The sequence below is a fragment of the Lactuca virosa genome, chromosome 7 (assembly GCF_052849685.1).
Source record: "Lactuca virosa cultivar CGN04683 chromosome 7, Lactuca_virosa_CGN04683_v6, whole genome shotgun sequence".
Classification (NCBI taxonomy): Eukaryota; Viridiplantae; Streptophyta; class Magnoliopsida; order Asterales; family Asteraceae; genus Lactuca; species Lactuca virosa.
The window spans coordinates 151,579,208-151,600,513 of record NC_136432.1 but is presented as its reverse complement, the minus strand read 5'-3'; the positions used below and the strand labels follow the sequence as shown (position 1 = coordinate 151,600,513).

Below are 21,306 nucleotides of genomic sequence, written 5' to 3'. Positions count from 1 at the left end.
TTTTTTTTTAGCTTTTGATAAGCTACTTTGAGATAGCTTTTGATAAGCTTATGGAGCTTTTTCAAAAATATTCCAATTACCCCCTTAGTTATATCTATTCTTCTTTTCTTTTAGCTATATATCTAAATGTCCATTTATGTCATTTTACACTGCAATCTAGCTTATAAGCTACTTTTTACCAAACACTATTAATTCATAGACATGCTTATCAACTACCAGCTATTTTTCCAGCTAAAAGCTAGATTTTCAGCTAGTTTGCCAAATTGTTGGTTAGAAGATTAATTTGTATGTTTTTAAATTAATCAATTTGAACTTCTTGTTACTATGAACATAAATAATTTGTATTATTCTAATGATTCCAAATCATATATGAACTTTAATTACTTTTGATAATACATTAATAGATGCTGAAAGCACATGAAGGAGCAGAAGTTGACATCATTGATAGATTGCCAACACCATTTGGATTAGTCCGTTCAGGGGTAGCACCTGATCACCCTGAAACAAAGGTATTAATAATAATAATAATAATAATAATAATAATAATAATAATAATAATAATAGATCAAGATTCAAGAATGTATTTTTAATTTTATTTTTCTTGAAAATATCATCTTAATTGATCTAGTTGACCAGAAACCTTGCAACAGATTGTCATCAACCAATTTTCACGAGTTGCACAGAATGAAAGATGCTCATTTTTTGGAAACGTGTCTCTTGGATCCTCCATTTCTCTATCTGAGCTACGCCAAATTTATCATGTGGTAAGTTGACAAACAAGGTCAATAACGTCTTTTTGAGTTTTTTTTTCTTTCTTTAATCTTTGATCTTTATCATCATATATCATCATCATCAATCAGGTTGTGCTTGCTTATGGTGCTGAAAGTGACAGAATTCTTGGCATTAAAGGAGAGGTATGTTTGGTTGTTGACTTGTTGACTTATTGACACTACTCATTTCAGAAATCTCATGAGTTTATTTATTAAATTTTTTATTATTTTCATGAACTTATTTTAGGAATTGAAAGGTATACACTCTGCTAGAGAATTTGTTTGGTGGTATAATGGGCATCCAGATTTCAGTAATATGACACCTGACTTGAAGAACACAGACACAGCCATTGTTCTGGGACAGGTTTTTTTAAAAAAATCACAACTTTTTACTTATTATTTTTTAAAATATTCTCTTGTTTAAGAATTTGTGGTATTTAATTTTGTACTTTTGTAAAAAGTTCTTAAGGTGATTGATGATAAACAAACTTGTTGCTATTTGAAATACATATAGTATATTTTAAACGAACATGAAGTGTGTGTGTGTATATATATATATATATATATATATATATATATATATATATAATTTATTTAGTGGTATACCTTATTTTCTTTAACTGGTTTAATTTTATCTATATAAATCATATATATAAAATAACTTTTTTATTGTTAGGGTAATGTGGCTCTTGATGTTGCAAGGATTCTTTTAAGGTCACCTACAGAGTTATCTACAACTGATATTGCTAGCCATGCTTTGGATGCTCTTAGGGAGAGTTCCATAAGGTTATTACATTAATTGCTAATTAAAATAATTAAACTAACTTCTGAAATTTAAATTTGTTCCTAATATATATTTTTATAAATTTCAGGAAAGTTTATCTTGTTGGCAGACGTGGGCCCGTTCAAGCAGCTTGTACTGCAAAAGAGCTACGAGAAATTCTTGGTAATTTTTATTGTTTTTTTAGCAAATGCTCAAAAATTATATTTTTTCTTAATCTATAATAATCTTTTAGGTGGAAAAAATGTGTCTTTTTTATTATGTTCATATGAACTAGAAATGCAGTTATTACGTATACGTATATGTTTTAATTTTATATTTTATATCATGAACAATATTATGAAATACTCCAAAAAATGTCATGTTTGACTTTACAAATAGTTTAGTAAAAAAAATATAGGACTATTGATGAAATGTCCGAAATGCCCCTTAATACTTGTGAATCAAAATTAAAGTTACTAAACTCAACCAACGATTACCAAGGGGTAAAAAAGTAAAATAGGTTTAAAAACTTTCCCAATAAGGAAATGTTCCATTTTTTGCAATTACCCAAAATGGAATGTGTTACATTTTCTTTTTGGGTGGAGTAATAGTGAAGTACTGGTCAAATGTCCAAAATGCCCCTTAACAAACTATTATGCTTCCATGGATGCTGAACTACTTCTTCTCTTTGCAGCTATCAAAGATTTGCAAATTAACATCAAGGAAGCAGATCTTGTAAAAACATCTGCAGATGAGGTAATAAAATCATTTCCTCAATTTTTTATTTGACTATATATTTAATGCAACCTCATATTCCCCTTTTTTTTGCAAATTTAAAATCTGCTTATATGATTTTGTTGTTTTGGAAAGGAAGAAATGAAGAACAACCGTATAAGGAAAAGAGTCTTTGAGTTGTTATCCAAGGCATCATCAACATCTGGTCAAACTTCCGGTCAACGGGAATTGGAATTCACATTCTTCCGGAAACCTGATAAATTTCTTGAATCAGATGACAGAAGTGGCTATGTTGGTGGTGTGCACTTTGAGAAGACAACATTAAAAGGTAGAATTTTGGTACGATGGAATCAAAGAAAGAATGGAATGGAATTGCTCATTCCATTGGAATGATAATCAAAGTGCATGTTTTGTTTTGTTATTTGTATAAAAATTAACACCAAAATCTAATTTTATAGGAAATGGTGACTCTGGATATCAGATTGCAACAGGGACAGGGGAGTATGAGGATATAAAATGCGGGTAATAAAAATTAAAAAAAGAAGAACACCATAAGAAAATCATATTCTTTTTTTTTTTTTTTAATCTTTAATGTGTCATTAAATAATACTTGAGCATTTAAAATATATACTTTCTACAGATTGGTACTTAAGAGCATAGGCTACAAATCCATACCTGTTGATGGTTTACCTTTTGACCATTCCAAAGGTATGTTTGTTTCATTTAATAAAATCTTTTTTTTTTAAATAAAAAAATAAAATTGGTTTTATTTTGTGTTTTATTATTGTTGTAGGTGTGGTTCCAAATATTAAAGGGCGTGTTATATCTGAAGATGGTTTGTATGTATGTGGGTGGTTAAAAAGAGGTCCAACAGGAATAATTGCTACAAATCTTTATGATGCAGAAGAAACTGTAAGTATCTAATTAATCATCTTACTAATTAATTAATAAAAAAAATTGTGATTTTTTTTTTTTATAAAAAAAACGACAGGTGGCAAGCATCTATGAAGACGTATCTAAAATAGAGCTAACATCAAGAAAACCAGGGAGAGAGGGGCTTCTTCAATTACTTGAAAGTAAGAAGATTAAATTTTTTACATTTGATGATTGGAAGAAGATAGATTTTGAGGAGAAGAGGGTTGGGGGTTTAAAAGGGAAACCAAGAGAAAAGTTAACCGCATGGAAAGATTTACTACAAGTAAAGTAACCACAAAATGAAAAGCAAAAAACTAAAAAAAGGTTTTTATTTTATTTTATTATTTTCATGGGTATTTTGTTAAATTAATTGTTTCATAACGGAAATGGCATGTAGGCTTTTTTCAAGGGGGTTTGATTAATGAGATTTATGACCATTACATAAAAATATGGTGACTGTTGTGTTACTCAACATTATGATATTCTAATTTCTATTAGTGGGGATTATTATGTGCTTAAGTTTTGACATATACATTGTTGCTATTTTATTTTGATTAGATCATCTTTAACCTTATACCATTTTTTTACACCAAATGGTTTAAAAAATTAATCTCCAATCTTGCATCATTTTTTCACAATTTCTTACACCAAAAATTATATTTCATATTATACATTTTTATTTTTTTAGTTTTACAAAATCACCTTTCAATTTGTTAGAAGTTTGCATATTTATTTACATTTTTTTGTTATAAAAGCTTTATAAAATGTATTATTACAAAGTTATAACCAAATAAATGAATTGTATATTATCATTTTTACGCTTTTATAAAACATGTTGGCTGTTGCTGTGTAGTAAAAATTTAAAATATTTAATTTTTTTAAATAAATTTGAAACATAAAGATTAACTTTTATATTTATAATTATTAATATCAATTTGACATAAAACTACATATTATAATTAGTAATTGTTACTCTTAAAATATAGCTAGTCATCTTTAAAAATCTAGAAATGAATAAACATGATAAATGAGGGATTAAAATGAAACATGAAACTTAAACATTATATTATTTTGGTGTAAAAGAACATTATAATATCAAATTTGATTTTTTTTAACCCACAAATGAAGGATATATTATTAGTAAAAAAAAGGCAAATGGAGGATATATATATATATATATAAAAGAAAAAAACATTGTCACACCCCAAAACCGGAACGGCGGAAACGTTCGGGGGTGGAGGACGTCATGTACAGTATCACAACAAAACATAGTAGTAAACAAACAACAACATCATCCATTGCATTAATAATATAATTTTATACAAGTGTATTCTGTGAAGTTTATAAGACATCAAAATGTAATCAAAATAAGAGATGAGTCTTGAACGAGCTCCATCTTCTCAAAACCTGGCATCGGTACCTGTTTACTGATGACCTGAGAATACAAGTTATTTTGAAAGAGTTTATCAGCATTAAAGCTGATGAGTTCATAAGTATTTTAGTGTCATTGTTTGTATGAAAATGTTTGTAAACGTTTGAATATATAAGTTTGTAAATGTTTGGAAGTGTTTGAGTGTGTACGTTTGTAAAATGTTTGTAAGTGTTTGAGTGTGTACGTTGTAAAAATGTTTGTAGGTGATGGTTTGTAACTCCTAGAAAATCCTATATTTTCTATTAAAAGTAGCCTTCTACCAAGGCGTCAGATACTGTATGTTTGTTCGTTGTAAAAGTGAGTGTTTCTCCCAAATGTGACTATCATTTAGTAAAATATAGTTTTTACATTACTGTTTATGTGAGGAGATCACAAAGTAGATGTAATGGGAAAATAACGATGTACCGTAGTATTATGTTATAATAACTACTACTGTACTAACTACCTTAAACCAATTGTTAATTAAGGTATAATGTGATATAATTGTAACCGTACTAATTGACTGGGATAAACACAACGCTGTAATACGTCGAACAGTAATGACATTTGTCACCCGAAGATCTGCAGATCCCACTGTAGCTAGCAGCAAGGTGTAAGATAGTCAATCCAGTATAGATCTATACACAAATTCATGCTCTCCCTCCAGGAGATTAAGGATACAAAACGAACCATGGCAGGTGATGCCATGCCCCGAAACAGTGGTTCACATTTATGTTGTAGTATACTTGTATATGTATTGTATGTACTAGAGTATTGTATGTACTAGAGTATTGTATGTTCTCTCTGTTTCTCATAAAGTATGTTCCGTTTCTCATATAGTATGTTCTGTTTTTAATATAGTAAGTATTGACTCATGTATGAACTGACTCTTTGTATGTTTCATTGTACTTAGAAGTAATGAGTAGTATCTTCCTAAACTATACCTATTATAGTTTACTAGTAGAATTGTTTGTATAACTGAATGAATTTGAATGAGATAAAAGCCTTTATGTCTTATACATATATACATAATATATAACTAAGGATCAAACGACACTCGAACAAACAACAGGGTACTCTAAGTCCACAACCAAACGAGGAACAGGAAATAAAGTGAGTTGTCAGTCCTAAGTCCTTCAAACCTGACTTATATAACTATATATGCATTAGACATGGTTTTGACAATATACTTAAGTTTTAAGAAATAGTTTTGTAAAACCTTTTGAAAAGTTTAGATAAATATTGGTGACTTGATATCATTTTTATAAAATAATGTGAAAGCAGTTTGGCATATGGAAATAAGTTTGATAAAGAGTTTAACGTGTAAAAGAGTTTGAGAAAATATTTTGAATTAGTTTGCTTGGTAAAACAGCTAGAAGTGTAGAAAATCCACTGTTTGATAGTTATTAATCACATGTGATTGATATAATAACTATAATGATTCAACTTGTATTCCCCCCATAAAAGCATTTAAAAACATTTAAAAACATTTAAAAGGTTGATTAAGGGGTATGAACTCACCTGAAATGAGTAGTTTGGATGAAAGTGCTGGACAAGGTGCTAGGTGTCAAGTGAAGACTTGAACACACACAATGATCCTATTTAACATATAAAGACACATATATGTATCTAATTAGTGATTATAACACTAATTAAGCAAGTATAAACACCCTAAAACATGGAAAACACTTTGATTCAAGTGTTATAAGATCATAGGGTTGCATATAAGGGTTGTAGGGGTGTACATTGGTGTTCACGGCCCAAGAGTAAACTCCCTTTGAGTTTACGGCCTAGGGTTTGCGGCCCTCATGTGATTACGGCCGTAAGCTCATGGCAAGGTGTGCTATTTTGATGTTTAAGGTCCTTAGCTCAAGGGGAAGGTGTTTTAGACCAAGTTCTAAGCCTTAGGAAGGAGTTTAGGGCAACTTTGCACCCTTTATTAGAGTTTACGGCCTTGGGAGATGCCCTGGCCGTAAACACCATCCTTTCCAGCTTTCTTGATGATTCCAAGGTGTAAACTAATTGATTCTAGTATATAACAAGCTAAGACAAGAGTACTTACAATGTAGAAGCTTGTTTGGGTGTTTAAGGCTCAAGAACACTAATGTGTGTTCTTGGTGAAATGAAGAACACTTGAAGATCTATCCAAAAGAAGAGATTTCATGGATGAAATCATGTGTATTCACTAGATATGGAAGGATATCAAGTTGAAAATGAAAAGTTTACTTACTAGATTGAAGATTGGAAGCAAAACTCTCAAGATCCTTGGGAGAGAATTTCGAATTCTCTAGCTTAGAATGTGAAGAATGAATGGAAAATGACCAAAAGTCATATTTATACAAGGGGTTCACGGCCACTTGGAGTTTACGGCCGTAAACCCAAGTGCCTGGCCGTGAACTCCTATTTTCATGGTCTAATGCTTGTTTGACAGGTTACAAGTTCAACTGACACACTCATTCACTTAATCCTTTGATGTATTAAAGCTCACAACGCTCAAACGGACACCAAAAGTGCTAAAAGTTAGCAGCAGCAAATTTAACTTGATTGAAATGATTAACTGTAGAAGATAGAAATTTCGGGTTGTCACAAACATGAACCGTGAAATAATAAGATTACAACCCAATGATATCCGCCATTTTAGTAGGATGCAATTTTTTGGTGTTGAACAATCTATCATTCCTTGATTTCCAAATATTCCAAAAAGAACCATAGCAGATTCCCAGCAGTTTTTTTTTCTCGGGCAATTACCCCAATTCGATGCATAATCGAGTACATCTTGAATGGAAGAAAAGTTTGTAGATCGAATGTTGCACCATTTAAAAATCCGCTCCATTACCGTTTTTGCATGTGAGCATTGAACCAACACATGGTCCAGTGTTTCCTCCGTATCCCCACATTGACAATAGGTCGTTGAGTTTACATTAACACCTCTTTTCGCTAGGGCCACCGAAGTTGGAATACGTCCTAGTTTTGCTCGCCAAATAAATGTAGTTACCTTGATTGAAATCTCTTTCACCCATTCAAATCTACCTAGATCGACGAGACTGCAACCATCAAGTTTCTTTCTTAAGGTGTTGACCTTATAATCACCGTTACTAGTGAGAGGACAAGTCCACCCCGACCCTCCATTCGTGGATTGTTTTTCCAATACCATACCGGTTGTGATGCCATATTTCTCCAGATCTTTTTGTGAGCCTGCAATATTGTTCCATACACCGGTTAAAGTTTTAATTGAGAAGACATGGTCCGGTTTACCCGCGAGATTATGTATGCATGATATAGCATTTTCCCAGATCGATCCTGGTTTCGATCTAAACCGCCACCACCATTTAACTATTAAAGCTGTGTTGAAAGCCTTTATCGATCCAACTCCAAGCCCCCTTGCTTTCTTATTAACGATTAAATGTCCCAAGATACCCAATGTATCTTGGACTCGCCATCCAAACCACCCCACAAGAAATTACGCCTTAGTTATTGATTATACCAACAAGTGCGACAAAAAGAGACATGAAGTACATAGGAAGATTTCCAAGGACCGATTTTATGAGAGTGAGCCTTCCTCCAAAAGATAAAGTCTTTGATTTCCATTAAGTGAGTTTTTTTTAAACCGTTCAATCACCGGTTGCCAATGTTTCTTTAGGCGCATGTTAGCACCAGCGGGTACCCCAAGGTAGTTAAATGGCAAATTTGCGGGTTCACAGCCAAAGAGGATATGCCCATCGAGCCACTTCATCCGTATTTTCCCCTAAACCAAAAAATTCTCAATTTATTGAAGTTGACTTTTAACCCCAAAGATGCATGGAAGCATCTTAAAATTATGGCCAAGTTTTTTACATTGTGCTCAGTCCATTCGCCGATAAATAATGTGTCATCGGCATACAACAAGTGTGATACGGATGGACCTCCATTTGGTAGTTGCAGCCCTTGAAAAACTCCATTAATGCACGTTTCTTTCATCGCAACCCTTAATCCTTCCATTGTCGTGATAAAAAGAAATGGTTGACAATGGATCACCTTGACGAACACCCTTTGATGTTGTGAACTCGTCCGTGGGTGTTCCATTAATCAGTATCGATGCTTTTGACGAAGTTATTCAACCTTTTATCCACCCTCGCCATATCTTGCCAAATCCCATTTGAATTAGATTGTTATCAAGGAATCCCCAATTAACGGAATCGAAGGCTTTATCAAAGTCTACTTTAAAATAGTAGAATCTTCTTTTTCGTTTTTTCGACCAAGCGCATATTCCATTCGCAAATAATGGTCCATCTAATATGTTTTGACCCGCCACATAGGCTATTTGTACCTCGTCAATACATTGTCCCATGAAATCATGAGTTGGAGAAGACTTTACACCAAACATAAATGTAATTGTTTAATTTCTAATCTATAAAGATAATTACATTTAGCGTGACCATATTTGTACATTTACTACTAGCTAGATATGTAACAATCTTTACAGCTTACATAATAAATCATTTTTGGATTATTCTTAGCCCTAATTAATTGTAGATATATGATTCCATATGTAATTGTATTATTACTCAAATCTCTTAAGGAGAAGAATGCAAGTTATTCTCATATTTACACCTACACATTATAGACTTATAGCCTGGATCTTAATGTTTGTACATATATATTTCTATTTCCTACAAACATCTTATCTAAACATAAATATTTGGTGGAGATTTTACGAGCTTTTATCAGAATGTCACATGCACATCCCGTACATGTCCAGTCTTGTTTGCTTAATGCCCACAATAATTGATACTAGTTAAATCCTATTATTTTGAATTGAAACCTTTATGCAAGTCAAATATTCTCTTTATTTCCACTTAGAAATCGTTATAGGTTAAATCTTTTAACTGTTTCTAGTACATGAGGCCACTTTTGATTTGTAGAGAACGAAAAGTTTATCAATTCGATTGTATATGTCCATGGATGAGAGCCACAAAACACCAAACACCAAACACCATTTGAGGTGGCAACATTCGCATCCACTCACCCGTGATTTTATGTAGTTGGTATTCACATGACACCAAAATGATTTTGAGCTAAGATTAATACATGTTAGTATATACATAGTGCACACTTGTAAATGATATTGTATCTTGAAACCTAAACAAAAATGGAAGGATGCTACATGTAGTGATGATGTAAAAATGTGTATCGAAATTCAGGTACATCTATTCTAGGGATAAGAATTTTGAGAAACAGGAGTAAAAGGCTAATTGGATTTAGTCAAAGTATATACTTGGAAAAAGCACTAAAATGTTTTAGTATGGAAAATTCCTAAAAGGAGAATTGCCAATACAGAGTAATACCAAACTGAGTAAGATTCAGTGCCCGAGTACGATGTTGAGATAAGAGAAATGAGCAGAGTTCCATATGCTTCCGAAATGAGCAGAGTTCCATATGCTTCCGTCGTTGGATCTACCATGTTTGTTATGACATGTACTCGCCCTGATGTGGCCTTTGCTTTAAGTATGGTCAGCCATTATCAGGGAAACCTAGGTAGAGCTCATTGGATAGCAGTTAAGAATATTCTCAAGTATCTGCGAAGAACTAAGGATTGGGTCCTTGTACTTGGTGGCAGTGATACATTGAGAGTAACCGGGTATAGTGACGCCAGCTTTCAAACAGACAGGGACAACTTTCGTTCTCAATCTGGCTCGTTGTTTACCATGAATGGAGAAACGGTAACCTGAAAAAGTTCAAAACAAGAGACAGTGGTTGATTTTACCTGTAAATTAGAGTACATAGCAACGAGCGAAACATCAAAGGAGGCAATTTGGTTGAAGAACTTCATCGGAGACCTTGGATTTGTGCCAGCCATCAAGGAGCCAATGGAGATTTTCTGTGATAATGAAGGGGTGGTTGACTTAACAAAGGAACCAAGAGATCATGGCAAATCAAGACATATCGATAGAAAATACCATTTCATCAGGCATAGAGTAGAAGATGGTCACCTCATTGTAAAGAGGGTGTCATCTGAAGTGAATCCTACAGATCCCCTCACAAAGTGTCTGAGTAGGGTCAAGCACATACAACATGCTATGAGCATTGGTTTGAGAGATGATGTTAGTTTTAGTAGTTAGATAATTAGTTGAAACTTGTAGCAAAGTAAATGTAATTGACTTTTGGTGATTAAATAATCGAGAATTGTTTATGAGTTTGTTTACTACCTTTTGTCAATTGTTTATTATTGTGTTTCATTTTTGCATGTTTTACTTCCAGAATAATTCGATTATTCAAACGTCCATAGTTCATCATACTTTTGGAAGTAAGTAGTGAATTAAGATTGTCATGACTGGTATATTCTCCTCCTTCCTCGCTGCCTGTATCTGATGTCTTTGATAATATCATGCAACAACCATTTCTGAACCTAACCACTCCACCTCCATTCAATATTCCAACATTACCAATGACCACCTCACCCATCACCTCATCTATTCCGATATCTTCCATTCCTCCTCTCCCACAAACATGTTCTATTGAAACACCACTTCCATCAGTCTCAATCCCTCTATCTTCACCAATCTTCACTGACTCCACCATACCTTCAACTTCAACTATCTCCATTGAACTAGAAGCTCCTTCTTTCAAATCTGTTACAGAGGAGATTAGCACTTCCGACATCCCTAGGAGCGCATCGGATGTGGGGCCAAATACCAATATTGGTGTAATTTCTGAACAACCCTCATCTTCGGTTCCACCTTTTGATAATGATGTTGAAATCTTATTTGGAGATGATCAAGAACCGATTGCAGATATTGTCATTCATCCATTCTCTGTAAATTTCACTAGTGATGATGACGATGACCCTATGACAAAAGGGCAATTCAAGCAGTTGAACGAGAAGCTTGATTCGATTTTGGAAAATTCCCATGCCTTCTTTTTAATAAAATGGGAAATTTGCTTACAACCCGTCGAGCAACTGTGGAAATGCTCACATCTTCCACTGCTGAATTCCTTAAAGAATCAGCAAAGGCAGCCCAAGCTTCAGAAAAGAGCATATCCGAAGCTACAGAAAAGGTTCAACAATTACAAAAAGAAGTCAAGGAATTCATGGCTGACTTCCGGACCTCTTCTGATAAGAACACATCTGACATGAACAAAGTTATTGAAGGTTTTATCTCTTCATTGAAAGCTGAGAAAGAAGCTCTCTCAAAACTTCGTGCATACATCAATCTTGATAATACTGATCTTAATTTGTCAATTTCTAAAAAGCTCACCAAGTTACAAAATAACTTCGCTGTTGAAAACAAGATCATGCATGCTTTGGCGAACCAAACAACGAAAACGAAGGTTCTTACTGAAAAGCTGAAGAATAATTTAACAAATATTGAAAAGCTTGAAGAAGAGAACATTTACGTTAGAGTTCTTAATTCCAAAATAAACCAACGTTTGTTGCGAATTGTTAAAAACCGAAATCCTCCATTCATTGAATCAATGCGTCAGTCTCTCTCTGAAAAACTCAAACCCGTGTTCGCATTTCTTAATCAGATCCAGGGTGTTTCAGGAAGCGACGCTTCTTCGAAACAAGGGGGAGAAGAGAAGGAAATCTTGAAGAATGAGCATGATCGGAAGGATAATGAAGCTTCTGTGTCAAAAAAAGACAAAGGAAAAGCTGTTTCTAAAGAAGAAAATGATGAAAATCCGATGATGTCTAAATCAGAAAGGATTGCAAGAGAGAAGAGAGATAAGGAGCATGACGAACTCAATGCTCTCTGGCAGAAACTTGATGCTGAAGAAGCTGAAGTCAATAATTCGAAATTGATTCTTGAAAAGCAAAACTTATTTTTTTTTCCTGGTCTCTTGAGCGTATATAGAAAGAAGCCATTGATGATCTGAATCTCTACTTGTCTTAGCCAACAACCTCCTTTGACACAAATAATGATGTGGAGTGTTAGTTTGACTTTCCCATCACTCCAAGGACATTTCTCTTCAAATGTTTCGAAAAGAGTGAGAAATCTGTGATCTCTGACAACGCCATAAACTGAAGGCTCTTCATGTTTTACTTGAAATATGCCAAACCACAGTATGAATCATGGAGTCTTAAAAGAATTATGGGACTGAAGGTCGGCTTACCGGTTCAAACAGAAGAGTTTCTGAATATACAGTTCAAAGGGTTACGAGGTGCCAATCACATTCTTCATGAGTTCACCTTGGCTGATCTGCCATTCAAGAACTCTTATGATTGGTTATCTCCGTTTTACATTATAGTGAAAGATGTGAAGAAATATGAGCCTATTTTTGAACAATTTAAGCGGATGATCAAGTGTTACATCCTGGAAATTGCGAAGATGGAAGTCGAGATTGCTTCTATTCTTAAGAAGAGGCCAATTCTGAAGCCACATGATCAACCAGAAAACATCCAACATCTGAAGGGAGGACTCATCATGAAGAAGCACTGGAGCATTTTTTAGAAAAGGAAGGAATGTGAAGTGATTCAGAACTGCATGTTCTTTTTAAGGGATAAACACATGTACTCGACAAACGCTCTAAAAACAATCTTATCTTCAGCCGAAGCCAACAAATCCAATTTTGTTGCCGATGTAAAGTGTGTTTCGGATATGATTTGTTGGTATTTATCTGTCTGAGTTTCTCTTCTGAAGATTATGCCTATGATTTTGGACGCCTCCAGACAATAAAGAAGACCTCCTTCCTATTTGACACAAAGGGGGAGATTGTTATGTCTAATTTAGTATTGGGTCAAATGTATGTTTTCGGATTTATGTTTAGTTCCGATTCCGAAATGGGGCCTGTCTATTTTCGGAATTGTTGTCTTGTATTGTCTATATATAGCATGTGCATGTAACTTTAGGGTTACACCTTTACCAGCACTAAAAGAATAGTTCCGTCTTCGATAAATATTCTCTTGCTGAGGTTAATACATTCGACTCCTTTTCAATCATCATCGTTCCATATCATTGATTTATCTCATAATATAGAATCTATCGATCTCTTTATATTTCTCACAGAAAGCACCAGCGACACCAACTGAAGTACGCCAATTCTTAGGGCTTGCGGGCTACTATCCCGATTCATTAAGAACTTCTCCAAGATAGCCAAGCATCTCACCGCACTAACCCAGAAAGACAAAATGTTCGATTGGGGAGACAGCCAAGAGTTTGCCTTCCATAAATTGATACAGTTGCTGTGCAGTGCACCAATTTTGTCTCTCCCAAAGGGAACAAAAGACTTTGTACCATATTGTGATGCCTCGCACCAAGGGTTTGGATGCCTTCTAATGCAAAGGAATAAGGTCATTGGATATGCATCCCGATAACTTAAACCAAATGAGACAAACTACACTACCCATGAATTAGAGTTGGGAACTTTAGTGTTCGATTTAAAGGTTTGGAGGCACTACCTGTATGGAACAAAGTGTGTTGTATTCACCGACCACAAAAGCCTTCAACACATCTTTGATCAGAAAGAGCTCAATATGAGACAATAAAGATGGGTCAAATTGCTAAAGGATTACGAATGCGAAATTCGTTATCATCTTGGTAAAGCAAATGTCGTGATAGATGCTGTGACAACCGTCAATTTTTGGCCAAGTCAAAGTCAACTAAAGTCAACAAGTCAAACCGGTCAACTCATCTAACCCTTGTATATTAGGGTTTCCATTATGATTCTTATTGTACTACTCGCAATCTTAAAATAAAGTATCACTTAGAGTTTTTGTTGGATTAATGTCTAAGTCCATAACTATGTACTTGACCCGACCCGGCATGGTCCATTTGGGTTGCACTTCACCGGCACAATTTATATGGATAGTCTTTTGAGAATAGTATATTTATGATTTATATTAATATATTATAAGTTCTAATATATTAATATGGAATCATATTATTTAATTAGTATTGATCAAGAATTAATTAAGTGATCAAAAAGAACTAATTAAATATGGACTCTTATATATATGGAATGGGCCAAGTTCATTTAGGTTGGGCTAAGCTTTCATGGATGGTCCATGGAGCTTTTAACCCATGGATCCTATGTAAATGAAAGGTCATGGGTATTAGGGTTTACATGGATGTAACCCTAATCCTCCATAATATATAAAGGGGTCCTTGGCTCACAAAATTGGCACAAGTGTGTGAAAATAAGAGTGGGCCGATTTTAGTGTGCATACATATTCTCTCAAGTTCTTCCAAGGTGTTTTGGTGATTTGTGATTCCATTTGAGGCTTCCACACTATTGGGGCTAAGCTCTTAAAGCTTGAAGACATCAAGCTACATCAAAAGGTATGTCATCTAACTAGAACTTTGTAGTATAGGTGCTTCATAATATGCTAGTTAGGATGAAACCTTGGAATAGTTAATATTTGCATGTATAATAGAGAAAACATAGATCCAAGGTTTATAGGGTTGCATATACACCATAGGAGTGTTAGAATGCTCAAAACCCAACAGTGGTATCAAAACCATGAGTTGTTTTCTGTTATATTGATGCAAATGTTTTATTTTCAAGTTGGAAAAAAAAGGAAAAAAAAACATGACGTTTGTCAAATTTTAAGATAATTACTTGTTTTATGAAAAACGAATTATTTGTAAAATTTGAATCATTTGTTATATGAGTTGAATTAGGTCAAATTTAGTAAAAGATAAAATGATATGATTATTTTATTAGTTTTAAAAGTTTGATCTAAATGTTTTAAGGAGTTACATATTTTGTCATAAAATTTTGGAGCTCAAAAGTTTTTTTTAAAGTTGTGATCTTAAGGGTTTTTGAAACTTCCATAAGTTATGGATATGAAAGTTTTTTTTAAAAAAAATTTGATTCAAAGTTTTATGGAGTTACAAAATTTGGTGTTAATGTTTTAAAGAATTCCATAACTTGTTCTTAAGTTATGGAACATGGAAAGTTTCATCATAAAACACCATTAATTCCATAAGTTATGGAATCCAAAGGTTTTCAAGAATTACAAAACTTACCCTCAAGTTTTGGAATTTGAGAAAAGTTTTTTATGAAAAAAAGAATTGAATTCTAAAACTCTTGGGTTCATAACTTAAACAATTAATTAAATGGTTTTAATTTTGAGTTAAATAATTGGAATTATGATGTTTTGTTGAATAGTTCAAATTAACTCTTATGGACTTTATTAATAGTTAATTAAAGCGTTTAATTAAAAGAGTATTATTAATCCATAAATATATGGTTTGAGTTTAATTAAATTAAAAGTCTAGTTTAATTAATAGATTAAACCACCAAGTATTTTAAATGTCTAAAATACACCCGTATACTATTATAATATTAAAAGTTTAATATATTATATGTATAAGAGCAAGTCGTCTTACCATTAGTAGGCCTCATTCACGAAGCCGGTCTATAAGGGGGGTATAAGGTTACTGCCTATAAAATGGCAGTTTAATGGGTGTCCACTCTCACTCACCGCTTCCTTGACCGGTGGAGGGTCGTTAGCCGAACAGGTAGGACAAGGACAATAATTCTCCCTTCATTATAAGTATAATGATAAATACTAAGTAACTAAACACTTATAAATTCCCAAATCTTAGTTACTTAGGAAAATGTGAATAAGGTGCTAATCCATGAAATTACACTTTGCACTTTGTTTAAGCTGTTAGTGGAGCGTGTGTGGTTAACCGACACACTAACCTGGACTTAACAAGGTAGGCAAAGGGTAACTTAATGTTTATCATAGTATCGTTGGAGCGTGTGTGGTTAACCGACACATCGATTGAGGGGTAAATATTAAGGGTACCAAGTATATTTGCATGGTTACTTCACACCTTGTTTTGTGATCCTCGGCATCCCAGTCACAAAACCTGAAGGGCACACTCGAGATTGAAACATGCCATTGAAAAGTTCAATGAATCTCAAAAGAATCTAGGAGTTTCAAAACCAATTAAAACCTAATAATACATTTCGTTTATCTTGGTGGAAATTGGTGAATCGTCATTCACCTACCTTCAAATATTTTATAGCTTGGATTACGACATCCCTCTTCCAAGTTATAAAATAGTTTGTTGGGTCCTAGCCTTAATATATCATATTGGGTGTTATATTAAGGACTTAAATCAACTTTACGTGAATTTCTCCCATTGTTGATGTCTGGTTTAGACAACAATGATCTTCCCAAACCAAGCTTTCCTAATGAATATGACTTCCCGAGTTTGGCTCATGGAAGTCATACTTCTCTTCCTCCACCTCCTCCAATTATTCTCCCTAACCCACAAGTTCAAGGTCACTCAAGCCCTAATGGCAAGCAAGGTCTATGTGTGATCACATCTTAGAGATGAAGTCACATATTGACAAGCCGGGAGAGTTGGGTGTCAAAGTCTTGAGAAAGTTGGATGTTCAATCACTTTCTAAGTCACATAGTGAGTTCCTTTGAGACTACTATGAAACAGACTATGACATGAACCTTAGTGATCATATTTATTTGCTTGGTGCTGCTGAATCAACAATTATTTGGAACGATAGTAAAGCAAATTTGATTAGAAGATCAACTTCCCAAAAACTTTATGGACAGTGACAATGGTGACACTGGAAATCCAGAAAAAACATTCTCTTCCCAATGGAAAGGGATTGGCCATAGTCAACCCGGTTGACCAAATGGTAAAGAGAAAGGCTAAGTCTGAGATAGTCCCATTACCAAAGGGTCCATATGTTTATTTTGCCGAAGGAAGGGGCGTTGATTGCAAAGCTGCCAAATTTACATAAGGATGTTAAAGTCAATAAGTTTGACTCTACATCAGGTAGAGCCCATTATCTAACTCTGTTAAGTTCTATTCTGAGATCCTCATTACATGATGTGACTGGGTCACATGTTGATGTTTTAAGAATCAAAGAATAGAGAGAAATCTTAAAGGAAGTATATGCTGATTCTGATCGCGAAGGTGGATTTCGATCGCATCAGAATTTTGAGCAGTTGCTTAAGAAGTTATGATATATTGCGAAGGAATAGATAACAACAATTTTCCATGTGGATTGTAAGGATAAGTTTTTCCGCAAAGTTTTAAAATAAAAGAAAATTGTTTAATTTTATTTATTTGAAGTATCCTTACAATGTCATTTGTGGAAAATTGTTGCTTATATGATTCCACTGACAGCAATATTGGAAAATGGATTTGATTCTTTCATTTGTGGTAGTGTCTAAATTTACCAAATCAGGAAAGTTCCTCATCGCCCAAGTTTCAATTGGACCGAAACTTGGAATCATGCAAGTTGAATAGTATGATGAATGAGAACTTTCAAGCATTGGAAAATCAAGACAAATTACTTGTTCACATGGATGTGTGAGTCAAGTGAAGGACTAAAGGGAACGAGTACACATTCTTGTGCACTGGTCATGTCCACCACAAAGCTCGTTAAGACTATTTGATTTACTAAAGTTTAGTAAATATGGTTATACTTACAAGTTTAAGTATAATTCTGAAACATTAGAAAAGTCTCAAAGTATGGCAGAACGAATGGGAAGAATCAAATTAGGCAGAAAGATAAAAGTTTCTCAAATCTGAAAAGATGGGAGAGTACTTTAGTATCATGTTTGTGATCATCTTAATGATTTAGAAATCATATCACAATTAGTCCTCTAAAGGTCATCTTAGTGCATTCTTATGACTAAGAAGAGGAGTCATGAATTGTTGAAATGGTTAGATCAGGAAGATGAGTCATACTTCGTTCCAAAACAATTCTTAGAGTCATACTCCAAGATTGTAACTTGAGTGACATATCTTAAAGAAAGGTTTAAAACACTTGTCAAATGTAAGAGTAAAAGTGTCATACTCTTGTACATTTGAAATTGGTAAGTTGTGATGTTTTGGATAAAACAAAGACCAACTAAGGCCAATTGTGTGAAGTGTTTGTCTTGATAAAGAATCCGCACTATCTCTTGAATATTTGGCAAGATAGTCTTATATGTCAAGAGGATAGTGGGAGTCTTAAAGATCCTAAAAAGAATTTCAAGAACTAATCAAGAATAAAACCTAAGGTTCTTCACTAGCACACGACTTGAGGTTTATAACCTATCGTGTTGACATATTCTGTGCCTATTCCAGTTAAAGTTGGCTTTGCATAGGAGTTCTGAAAGTTCTCAATTGGTTGCATAACAACTTGGAAGCAATGGCAGGCCCTGTACTTGTTGGGTTATGAGCATTCTAACACTCCTAAGTGTACATGCAACCCTAAATACCTTGGATCTATGTTTTCTCTATTATACATACAATTATGAACATCCAAGGTATTATCCTAATCTAGCATACAAAATAATAAATATAACAAGATAGAATACATACCTCTTTGATGTAGAATGTCTTCATGAAGCTTGAGTGCCTAGTGCCCCAAGTGTGATACCTCAAATGGTTCACACAACACCAAATACACTTGGAATAACTTGAGAGAAACTTGAACACTCCTTGAAATTGTCTAGCCCTCACACTCACACATTAGTGCACGATTTCTTGAGCCATGGAATTCTTTTATATGGTGGCTATTAGGGTTACACCATGTAACTCATAACTTTACCCATTCCTTATGCTCCATGGATTTTAACCTCCATGGAGTATCCATGGGTCACCCCATGGACTTAGTCCAACATAAGGAATCTTGGATCACAAGCCCACATATATAAGAATGAATGATTTACACAATCAACCCATATATTTAATTAGTCTCCTTTTGATCACTTAATTAATTCCAAATTAATTCTTGATCAATACTAATTAAATAACCTTATTAATATATTAGAACTTATAATATATTAACCAACCTTAAGTGTTATTTCTCTCATTATAGTCTATCCAAATGCATGATGCCATGCAACCCAAATGTACCATGCCGGGTCGGGTCAAGTCTTACCAATTATAGTTATGGACTTAGACATTAATCCAACAGTCTCCCACTTGGATAAGTCTAAAACTATTATTGCGTATGACTTCAGGAACCGATCAACAATCGTAGCTCTCAAAAGCTTCTGTCGAACTCTGACCTTGTCGATGAACTCTGACCTTTGTCAATGACTTGTCCATTAGATAAGGGATCATATATTCCTCCATTCTAGATATCATATGGACTGAGACATGGATTATCAATCATTCTCTCTGTCCATTTGTTGTTTCCCGATTTCCGATTCATGATGACTGACTGATTGAATAAATCAAATCAGTCCTGGCTTGGCCAAGCACTCACATGTATCATCTTTAAATCATCGAGGGGCCCACAGATATCGCTTTTATCCCGAAGGTAAAAGGAATGGATAAACTTCGACTCATATGGCTTGTTCTACTACTTGTTGAATCATACACAAAGGCACGTTTTATAACATCGAGTTACCAATGCGTTTTCGTGCAATCAATGTATAACCAACTCATAGTAACAACTCATATCTCTAGGTTTGAAGAATATAAGATATTATCGTCTCATGATCACTCGTGATAAAATCCATGAAGTGATTCAAATGAGCGCGGGTTGAATCCAATACTCAGAACTTATGAGCACTCATGAGTGTTGTAGCACCACTTTGTCCACCAACTTGGACCTCTACAAACCAACCCATGACAGTCTTGATTCATATCTACTTCCAACATATGACCGACTGTGGATGGTTTGAATAACTTAATCATTCAGGAAGAGCGACTTAGTTATTCTGGAAGTCAAAACATGCAAAGTGAAACACAAGAATAAATGAATCAAATATGGTATCAAACCCTATGAATATAAATAAACACTTTTATTTATCACCATACTGATTACTCATCATTCATAGTTTCGGTTTTATCAACTTTATACTTGAATTTAAAACAATAGTTGTCCCATGCTCCAAGCATGTACACTATGTTTTCTAAACACTAGTCATGCCATACACCAAGTATGCATACTATGTTTGTCTATGATCTTTACTTTGTAAAATAGATCAATTGAACATCACTCCAATGATCCTCTTTTCACAGTCCCAAATCCTTACTGCAAATGCAAGAATTCCAAATTCATGCCATTTACTGAAATCTGTTAGATTCTAAACTTATATGCATTGATCCTCTTAATGATTATGCACAAAGTCAGAAAGACTTGACAACAATCATTACATAGCATTCCAAAGGAGACCAGCTCCTTGGAAACATCCTTCTTTCATTAAGTTTCCTAATCTTACACAGATTGAATAATTTCTAACTTTGAAACATTTCCATATTCCATTTTGACTATCATTTCTGAACAAGAGTTGCCTCCTTACAGATTATGTCAATATGGTCCTTCCAGAATTAACATTATACTTCCAACTGTCCTTGAGCAACCAATCTTTGGTAAACCTTAGATTGTCCTCGACAATTGCTTAATCATTTTAGTCATATCCAATTCTAGACCTTTTCCCTTCATAATGCCCCAGGCATTTGGAAAATTTTAGAAAGGATGAATATAGCACATGTAATCGATCCTATATCCGAAGCATATGGGACACGATTCATGATGTCTCACATAAAGACTAAACCAGTCTTTTGCTATAATATTTCCATTTCAATTTGCCAAGTTCTCAAAATTCAGATTATGAAAAGGGATGCCGTAATCATAATCGAATTTTAGAACGCAAATAATGGACCCATATATAGAATTTCCTTATGTTGAGCCATTCCAACATGAAATTCATATATATATCCTTGATTAAATACGATCAAAATCTCAATCTAAGCTTTTAGAATTGAAATGAAGTATAATTTCCTCTCCCTTAATTATAGCAAAACAAC

The 21,306-nt window shown here is 34.0% G+C and overlaps 1 protein-coding gene across 3 annotated transcripts in view; it reads left to right on the top strand.

Annotated features, from left to right (window-relative positions):
• Positions 1-3,690, top strand: part of LOC145124793 (NADPH:adrenodoxin oxidoreductase, mitochondrial-like) — a 6,960-nt gene extending 3,270 nt beyond the window's left edge. For all 3 annotated transcript variants that reach the window (XM_079060255.1, XM_079060256.1, XM_079060257.1), the window contains 12 exons: positions 405-509; positions 651-764; positions 861-914; positions 1,018-1,134; positions 1,447-1,556; positions 1,643-1,716; positions 2,228-2,289; positions 2,404-2,596; positions 2,727-2,790; positions 2,909-2,976; positions 3,062-3,180; positions 3,260-3,690. In XM_079060255.1, the coding sequence (XP_078916381.1) occupies positions 405-509; positions 651-764; positions 861-914; positions 1,018-1,134; positions 1,447-1,556; positions 1,643-1,716; positions 2,228-2,289; positions 2,404-2,596; positions 2,727-2,790; positions 2,909-2,976; positions 3,062-3,180; positions 3,260-3,475 (1,296 nt within the window). In that variant the 3' untranslated portion in view covers positions 3,476-3,690. The remainder of the gene's footprint in view (positions 1-404; positions 510-650; positions 765-860; positions 915-1,017; positions 1,135-1,446; positions 1,557-1,642; positions 1,717-2,227; positions 2,290-2,403; positions 2,597-2,726; positions 2,791-2,908; positions 2,977-3,061; positions 3,181-3,259) is intronic.
• Positions 3,691-21,306: the final 17,616 nt, after the last annotated feature.